This window comes from Pieris brassicae, chromosome 6 (genome assembly GCF_905147105.1).
Source record: "Pieris brassicae chromosome 6, ilPieBrab1.1, whole genome shotgun sequence".
In the NCBI taxonomy this organism is placed as follows: domain Eukaryota; kingdom Metazoa; phylum Arthropoda; class Insecta; order Lepidoptera; family Pieridae; genus Pieris; species Pieris brassicae.
Genome location: NC_059670.1, coordinates 8,997,010 through 9,006,790, shown reverse-complemented (window position 1 = coordinate 9,006,790; position 9,781 = coordinate 8,997,010). Strand labels below are relative to the sequence as shown.

The 9,781-nt window shown below is 31.5% G+C and overlaps 2 protein-coding genes across 4 annotated transcripts; both read left to right on the top strand.

Moving 5' to 3' along the window:
- The first annotated feature begins 26 nt into the window (after positions 1-26).
- LOC123710858 lies at positions 27-5,480 on the top strand. 3 transcript variants are annotated; one of them, XM_045663114.1, is made up of 5 exons: positions 27-168; positions 2,942-3,098; positions 3,545-3,703; positions 4,083-4,305; positions 5,109-5,480. In XM_045663114.1, the coding sequence occupies exons 2-5, from the start codon at positions 2,955-2,957 to the stop codon at positions 5,453-5,455; spliced, it is 873 nt and encodes a 290-aa protein (XP_045519070.1). In that variant the 5' UTR covers positions 27-168; positions 2,942-2,954; the 3' UTR covers positions 5,456-5,480. The 3 variants fall into 3 exon arrangements, with proteins under 3 accessions (XP_045519070.1, XP_045519072.1, XP_045519071.1); XM_045663116.1 differs by having other exon boundaries at positions 164-208; XM_045663115.1 differs by lacking the exon at positions 27-168 and adding an exon at positions 2,771-2,870.
- Positions 5,481-8,442: 2,962 nt separating this feature from the next.
- LOC123710932 (UV excision repair protein RAD23 homolog A) lies at positions 8,443-9,754 on the top strand. Its single transcript, XM_045663259.1, has one exon. The coding sequence runs from the start codon at positions 8,549-8,551 to the stop codon at positions 9,524-9,526; it is 978 nt and encodes a 325-aa protein (XP_045519215.1). The 5' UTR covers positions 8,443-8,548; the 3' UTR covers positions 9,527-9,754.
- The last annotated feature ends 27 nt before the right edge of the window (positions 9,755-9,781 follow it).

The following is a 9,781-nucleotide window of genomic DNA, read 5'->3' as shown; positions in this document are numbered from 1 at the left end:
CGAATTACTTAAGGTTTTAATCGTGGTCTAAAAGATCGATTTTTAAATATATCTATGTATTTTTTTTCAAGTTAGTTTTTAGTTACTAATTCTCTCTCTAAACTCTTCTGTGCAATTGAGTCTTGACGTTGACTGAGCTCGTAGCGCGCATACTGCACAGTGCATTAGGTAAATATATAAAATATTATTAATACTGAATAGTGTAAAGGTAATGTATTAAAACATGCTAAGTTGTTGATTCTTAAAGATGAGATGTTCTCGGTATTACTTTTTGTATATTTAATGTACAAAAGTGTGTTGTGTTAGAAATCTAACTAACCTTTAAAATCCAAATCTATATATCTAAAGTCAAAATCAGTGCACCTTTTAACCCTTCTTTGCATGATTTTTGCTATTTTTTGAAAATAAATCAGGGTGATGTAATTAATGCTCTAGATTAAAGGAAAAATATTTAAAAAAATCCTAATGTAAATAAAAATATGTATTATGTAAAAAACAATATGATGGAAATTTACATCATCATGCATTGTCACATATTTGGCTCAGTACTAAATAAATAAAAAAATATTGTTTACTCAATCTTTATGATAATTTAAAAAACAATTATTATTTTTATTTAAGCACAAATTGACGCCACATTTACTACACGAAATTGTGAAATAGCCTTTACATTTGGGAAATTTGCACCGGAGTGACCCACCTACTGTTGGCCAATGTTCAGCACCATCTTTTCTTATGTCTTTTGGAGGTGGTGGTGCTGGAGAACCTTTTCTTTTTTTTGATAGTAATTCCTCTTCTAGTGAACTGGTACTAGGACGACCTCTTTTAGCGTCTTTGGTGGGTCCTCTGTTGCATAGCACAAAGGCCAATTCATTTCTGAATTGGCCCATTGTAAGTAGACTCTTTTTGGGTTCACCTCTTTCTTGAGCATTTTTTTTATATATAATCCAAGAGTTTATAATAGCTAGATCAAATAAATGATAAAATATACGCAAGTACCACTTTTAAGACCTTATTGTTATATGATTTCTGCCCAAAAAGCTATCCATGAGATCTACTCCTCCCATATGTTTATAATCTCTTGGACAATAAACGGGCAAGTAATATCAATTTTTCCTTTTATTGTCCTGTCATATCTATTGACTTTAGTTACAGGCAATGCTCCAGCATAAGAAGATAGCAGGGTTACTATTTTATTATCTTTCCAAGCCACACAACTCAAATCTATACCATCATGCACAGACACTCTTTCCTCAAAACTACCTCTAAGCACAGATTTTTTCATGAAGTTTTTCTTCTCTGGAAGTTTATTATTTGGAATCCTGTTTTGTTGCACAGTTCCCACTGTGTGAATGCCTGATTTAGCTAAAAAAACTACCAATGGCAAAGATGTATAAAAATTATCAAAGTATATGATATGGTTTTGCTTTCTTGGCACTCCTCGAAGTAAATGAACTACAATATTTCCTGTTGCACCAAGATCTGGTTCATCTGTGAGCTTTTCTGTATTCTCTTGTCCAGAATATACCTCAAACTTGTGGGCATATCCCATCATATCACAGAGAACATATAATTTATGGGGCTTCTTAGGCAGATATTGTTTTAAAAAATGCCCTATTTTGGTAGAACACATCTGTTCATCCACAGAAGGTCTTTGATCCATTGGCACTGTGGCAAACATCTCATTCAGATGCTTGATAACAGGGCGGATTTTATAAAGCCTGTCATGTTCTGGATGACCTATAGGTTTGTGAAGATCATTGTTATTAAAATGTAATGATAACTTTATTTTCTCAAACTTGGTCAGTGGCATTGTTGAAGAAATGGGCTCATATCCAAACTTTGTGCGACCAGTATGATCTTGTGCTAGGAAATTTGATTACTAAAATGTACAATAATATACCAAAGAACTTATACAAATCATATTCTGTAACTGTTATAGATGAACTGGGATCACTCTGTATTATGTATAAATTTGTCTCCGCTACTAATGTTTTGATAAAATCTTCAGTGATAAAATAGTTAAAACATTGATATGGAGTTTCTAGGTGTAATAGACCACCTGAAGCAGTAGAACTCCCCAAGAAAGTAATTTTATCTGTGTCATACACCAGATTCCTTTTTTTCCAAATCAAGCTTCTTTTGTCAAATGAAAAACTGGATGAAGTCTGCAAATTAGATGAAGTTGATGGGTGAGAGGGTTCTTGATCTTCTGCTTCTACAAGAGGAGGATCAATGTCAGCAGTTTCATCCACATCATCCCCATCATCATCATCGTCGTTCTCCTCCTGCAACACTCTTATAACTTCAACAGAATCGCGGTTTTCATCATCGGAATCTTGGTCATCTTCTGAGAGCCAACCGCCTTGTAACTTACTAAGATAATCTTCAATATCTCTTTCATTCAAGTTTCCCTAAAAAACAACATAAAATAAACATTTACAAAAAAATGTTTGCCATACATTACAAGTGAAATTACTGCATAGAGATGTAAATTTCCATCACATAGTTTTAAGAAATTTATTCACAGTGTTTTGATATAAATTGTACATAAAACAACAAAAACATGAAAACAAACCTTATTTCCACTCATTTTCACTTTTACTGTATTTTATATATCCGTTTATTTCTATAAAACAAACTAAAATCTCGCTCCTTTTTTCCTGTCGCAACAAACAGCGGTATGACAAGTTCTAGGCCTGGTATTTGACAGTGATGTTTGCTATTTTTTGACAACTGCGTTTTGTTGTACGCAATAGTCGCTTAAAATGTTTCCAGCAACAACAAATTTACAGTACAAGGGTTTTGAGTACCTTTTTTTTTGTTGACTAAATATTATGATTGAAATTTCCCTCACCATGCAAAGAAGGGTTAAGTAGCATTCCTGTCTTCCAAGTGCTTTTTTTTAAATAAGACTACCACATAGTACATTAAATTTCAGGTTGGCGCGGACAATGTTTGTAATGAAAACTATTGTTCCAATGAATAGTTGTATAGATCTACCAACTTGCATGTATAATATGAGGAATCCTACGCAAGAACTTTCCAAAGATGATATTGATATAAAAATATGTGACCAGGTTATACAATTAGTCAAGGTTTTAATCAATAAAATAATATTTTTAGTAATCTAAATTATATAAGAACAGAGGTGGCATAGTTAGCTTAAGAGTAGCCCTCGCACCGTATGTTATGGTCGTATCACAGCTGTGCACCAACCCAATTTCCTTTCTTCTGTGCACTTTCTCCGTCTTTGGAGACAAACATCATGAGGAAACTGGCATGTTTAAAACCGTATTATCAGTGACATGTGCCCAACACAAATGGCTGATTACCTACATATATTAAAATAAAAATGATCCAAAACATGGATGCAATTTGAGGCCAAGACCCATATAGGGTTGCAGCACCACTGAACTATTATTATTCTAAATTATATAAAGTGATATATTATGTAGATTTTTTTGTACACATAGTTTTCCACTTTGAATGAGAAATTGTGACGAATAACAATATAATCTAAGATAACTCTTGCTTATTTCAGAATACATCACATACAGCTATGGTAGATCTTGAGGAAAGACAAAAACAACTACTACAGAAGTTGGATAAACTTCATGATCAAATAAATATAATAAGATCTTCTTGCAAGTTAGATAATACACAACAAGACAATTCTACCCTTGCACTAAAACCAATAAAGGTAATCCTTATAAAGAAAAATGAACAACAATATAAAAATTAAATTTACTAAAATTACTCTCATTGGTGATCTATTCTATATCTAATTACACTAGTTGGTGATCATTTACAAAAAAATATATAATGTCTGTCTATCTTACAAAACCTCAAAATATTTCATCTGAATAATTATATTGTAACAAAAAAAAATTAGTAATTTTAAGAACCAAAACTAATTTAAAAACCAGTATTACTATAAACTCTTACTTTTAGTCATAACTGGTTTCTTAATATTTTCTACTTTGTTACATCAGTAAGTTGATCCATTTCGACATAGGATTGATTACACCTATTTCTGTAGCTACCTCATATTATGTATAAAACTAGTTGCATTTTTTCAGGAGCATCTGAATGAAGTTGTAATCACTTTAAATCAAGATAAGTTACCATGGTTTCTGAAACCTTTGTTAACTAATAATCCAGGTCTAAAATATACATGGCACATTCATTCCTCAGTCCTTGCTAACAAAATTCAAAAAATTCAGGCCTATTTCAAAAACATAAATATGCCACCAGCAGGAAGCGATATTTCCAGAGTAAATTTGAGGATAATATTTAAAAATAGTAAGTTATAGATATTTATTAACTAGCTGTGTCCTATGGTATATATACATGTTGTGGCCCATGGACATAATAAACACACATTCCTTCCTTTTAAAAATTTGTTGAAATCAAATTATGTCAAGAGGAATGTTGACCAAGTTTAATGCTTGTTATGAATAACATATTCTTTTGGATAATTCTTAATGAATACTGTGTTTAAATAAACAGTTTCAGAAAAAAATATTATTCATATAATGTTATTGCTATATTTAGGAACGCTGCCTTAACAAACATAGATATATGATTGAGTTCTAGAGAAAAGTTGATAGTACAGCCTCATATTGCTAACAAAAAGTCAAAAACATGTTATGTCTAATTTTTATATATACACATATTTTAAAAAGGAAAGATTTAAAAAATTCTTTCACCATTAGAACCCTATGTTATTCCTGGTGAACATATGCTATAGACATCATCAAGATATACAAAAAAGTCCAAGATACCACCATATGCTTAATAAAAACATATTATTTTTGCATTAAAAGCCGATATGTACAGATTTTTTATAAGGAAGGTTGGCTACCACTATAATTTTCGCAAAGTTACGATACGCATGCAATAACATTCCTTGTTAGATAAATGGACTAGCCAACCCAAAAAGATTAGTTCCAATAGTAGCTGTGTGAGCTTCAGTTTTTAAAATATAAATGTAAAATAATTTAAAAAATAAAGCAACTATCACATTTTTAATTCTCTGAATCTTTTAGGTTTTTTTTTGCAAGTCCCTTTAATGTCTAAATATTAATAGTTTTGATTCCTTTTAGGTGCCACGGAACTTAAAATTTCATCTCTTGGGTTACCAATTAGGGGTAATGTAAATATTTTACGATACCTTTGTGAACATTATCCAAACACTGCTGTTTACAGTTACAATGATTTCGAAATGGAAAATTTTCTGGATACTTGTTATTTGCTTGAAAATGCATTGGATTCTCAAAAACCAATCTTGTGTAAAAAGTTCTTTGCGAGTAATGATATTCAATGGGCTTTTAAGAATCAGTTTAGCATTATAGATCTTGCTCTATACAATGAGATAAAGCAAATTCAGAATTATAAAAAACTTGTACCTCACAAATGGCTTTCTAATTGTGAAAAAAATATAGAAAAGTAAATGTTCTATCCATAATAATTTATTATTTTACATTTATTACTTACTTATTTATGAAATCCAGCTATTGTAATGGAAATGTCTACTAGCCCTAATGGATGCAATCCATAAGATACATGTACATAATTCTACTTTTATGATTATTAAGGCATACTGTAGTATACTCTAAATCTCATTGTATTTAGGGAACTCTACTACTACAGCTTAGTTTTGATATTTTCATTCAGGAATGATAAGTAACTTTAGCGTAGCAAAAAAGAGAACACTACAAGAATAAAAGTAATTTTGAACAGGTTTAATTTTTTAGGATAAATACTACTAAAGCTTGTTGTTTATATATAGAAAAACTACATTTAAGTTGTAGTTTATATTTGGTTTAGTTTGTTGGTTGGGAATTTAGGTTTAATATAAATTTTATAGAATCATGCGTTAAAAAAAATCCTGTGGTCCCATAATTAAATGCACCCCCTAAATTTCATGTACGCTCATATGTGTACTTGGTAGTAGTAAACAGATTCTGCTGCTTGAATGCCTTTTAAATACAATCAAATTAAATGTGTCGCTCAAGCTGAAGTTTTCATGTAAGTGAAGTAACGACGTTATTTGGTCACATTATAATTACAAAATGTCATGACATGTTAGCGTTTTCCTAATATATAAGTTTCGCCTAAAGCTTGGAACGTAAAACGTAAAAAATAATTATGGAAAGACATCTTCTGTAATTGGATGTCGATACAAAAAAATTGAATTATTGTACTTTCATCTGTAAGTTTATGTAGCAAATAAATAAACAAAATTATACTTTCATACAGTGGTGGTCATATAATTAGAAACACTTAATAGATAATAGAATAAAGAAAGTATAACTTCAACGTATAAATGTTCGTAAAAAATATACACATTCAATCATTATTAATAATATAGCCACTCATATAAAACTCATTAAATGCATAAAATATATCTTACTTTTAATTACAAAATGAGTCTTACACATGTAGGAGTTTATTTTCTGTTACTGGTCGCTTGAATGACTAACATTAAAAAAGCATCAATAGGTCGTTCTTTTTTCGTAATTGGAGAATAACATTTCTTTTTTGACTTTTTCTATTATTTTGGCGGCAATTCAAAATTTAATCTGAATTTTATAAATAATGGGCAAAAATAAAAGTGGTGACGCGTCAACTAGGCAAGTAATTTTTAATTTACATAAAGAACATAAGTGGGCGTACGGATGAATAGCTGAGCATTTAAATTGTTTACTTAAGAAAGTTTTTAATCCATTTTTTATAAAATACATGGAAATGTTGAAAATGTTCATAGAAAGGCTCGGCCATGAAAAACCTCTTCCAGAGACCCAACAAGGTAAAGGTTCCAATAAGATTTAAAATGAAGTTTTTTCGCCTAAAGACCCAAGAAAAATCTCGTCAAGACTGATACGCCGAAGATAAGTGAAAGCTAAATCGTTTGGAAAAATCTCTCGAAAGGTACCACATCTTACCAATCAACACCGAAAGAATCAGTTGTTTTCAGATTAAACAAAACTAATTTGGTAATGGAAAGCGCTATGTGTTAGACGTCCTGTAAACAATGCTTTTAATTATAAATCCACAAAGAGTATAGTCAAGCACGGTGGCGGTAACATGAAAGTTTGGGCCAATTTTTCGGATGTGGAGTTAAAGAAACAATGGCATTACAAAAATATCTTAGAGCGCACAATGATTCCCTACTCGAACGATCATTTGCCTGTAACCTGGATCTTTCAGCATGACAATAGCCCTAAACACATGGCCAAATGTTTCCTTAGCGAACAGCATATATCCGTTTTGGACTGACCACCAAATAGTCCCGGATTTAAACCCGGATAGAAAATTTCTACTAAATCGTTAACAAGAAAGTCTCAAACAAACGTAACACCAGTCAAAACGAACTATACGAAGTATTGAATTCAATTACACTAGAATAAAATGTATGAAATTGATTAATTGATTATAACTATTGCTAGGCTACTATCTTAAAAAAATATTGTTTTTAATACTGTCTTGTTGTTGTTTCTACTTAGTTAACCACTAATTTAAAGTTTGTCGGTAATGTAATATTGAAACTGCACTTGTTTTTCTAATAAATGATAAATTTGTTGAACATATTGTTGTCCTATTTAAAACAATAATAACCACTCGATATTTTTATCGCTAAAGAATTTCGACAAAGGCGATTCTAACCCGCAAGAAATCTGCTACCCGCCATAAGTTAAAACCTGTTGTTACCCAGTATAATAACCCGATAGTAAACAAAAGACCTACATTTTCGTCCAAACGGACGGATCTTTAGTATGGTAGTATGCTTACTCTTATTCTACAGCCCAATTTTTTTTTATAACCGTTAACATAGTCCTTCAGTCGGAATCATAGAGATTACATAACGTCCTTAATTCTACGGCCCAAAAAAATTAAAAGATAGGGTTACCAGGGTCTTGTGAGTAAATCATTTTACAACAGATAGATTTCTTAAGCCCTGATTTGCTAAGCCTCTTTGTTATGTCGAGAATAATATTATAAAAAAAATAAAAATATAATTTTTGTGAATAATTGAAATAATTATTATATGAAATCATATTGCATACGCTACGCGCACCGGTTCTCTTTTCGCACAGACTCTACCGTGTGTAAAAATTAAATGCATTCCGTATAAGCATATTTTAATAAGTATCAAAATAATATTTTTTATAAACTGATTGAAGCTATGTATTATCTTATAAGTTTCGCATGTTTCATAAGAATATTTTGATTTTGATAATTCTATGGACATGATTTCTTTTTATATTGTCCCAAAACTAACTTCTGTATTCTGCCACAGGCTTATGTAATTCTCTATTATCTACTAAAATATATATAATAAATATACAGTCCGACCATAGAATAGAAACGTGAACGAAGATTGATCATTGGTGAGTGGTGACAATGATCAATGAATAAGGATGACAATTGACAATAGGAATTAGGGTAATTCAGTACGAGGTTATGTTTACTGGTTAATTTTGTCGAGTCAGATTTTGAAACAAAATCCTTTTATCAGTAAAGATAAATAATACCTTTAAAAATGTTGGTGACTCTAAAAACATTACAACAGCAAACATTTCAAATCGAAATAGATCCCGATGAATCGGTAAAAGCATTGAAACTCAAAATAGAAGTTGAAAAAGGTAAAGATTATGCGGTAGATTCCCAAAGGCTTATTTATGCTGGAAAAATTCTTCTTGACGATCATAAGCTTAGCACATATAATATAGATGAAAAGAAATTCATTGTTATTATGGTTACTAAAGTAAAGACAGGTGATACACCACAAACATCTACGTCTACCCCTGAGGCAGGTGAAAGTAAGTCTACTGACAGCGGGGATGCTACAAACAAAAGTTTGGAGTCTCCCAACCCACCTCCAGCAGCTGAGCCAGAACGTGCCGTAGAACCCCCAACAATATCTACTGATCCGGATTTTGAATCTACTGTTCTTAGTATTATGGATATGGGTTATAATCGTCAACAAGTTGAACAAGCTCTGCGTGCGTCTTTTAACAATCGGGAACGAGCTGTAGAATATTTAATAACTGGTATACCTGAAAATATATTACAAGAACAAGAGGCAGAAGCAAGTTCAAATGATGACCCATTAGGTTTCCTCCGTGATCAATCCCAATTTCAACAAATGCGGGCTATGATCCAGCAAGATCCTAGTTTGTTAAATACTATTTTGCAGCAAATTGGACAATCTAACCCTCGACTCCTTCAGTTAATAAGTCAAAATCAACAGGCTTTTGTGAGAATGCTCAATGAACCAATGAGTACTCCTGCAAGTGATGGAGCTGCTGCTGTATCTGAAGATGTATTGCCCCCTGAGCATCAGTTACCTCAGCCACCACAAAATGTTATTCATGTTTCACCTCAAGATAAAGAAGCTATAGAACGATTAAAAGCTCTTGGTTTTCCAGAAGACATGGTTATTCAAGCCTACTTTGCATGCGAGAAGAATGAAAATCTAGCAGCAAACTTCCTTTTATCTCAAACCTTTGATGACTAATTTGCACCGAGAGGATATTTCATTTTAATGCTTTTTCCAAAATGATTTACTTATTTTACTGTCAAACCAGCTTTGTATATTATTTCATCCTTATTGTTTGTATGTTATAAAAGAATTTGGTAACTTTTAAAGTTTTCAATATATTCACTTTTAACATGCAATCTTATAGGTACTACTTACCTATGTAACTTTTTTAGAAAATAAAAATAATTGGATTGAAAATTTCAACTATTGTTTCATTTTTTCTTGACAAGG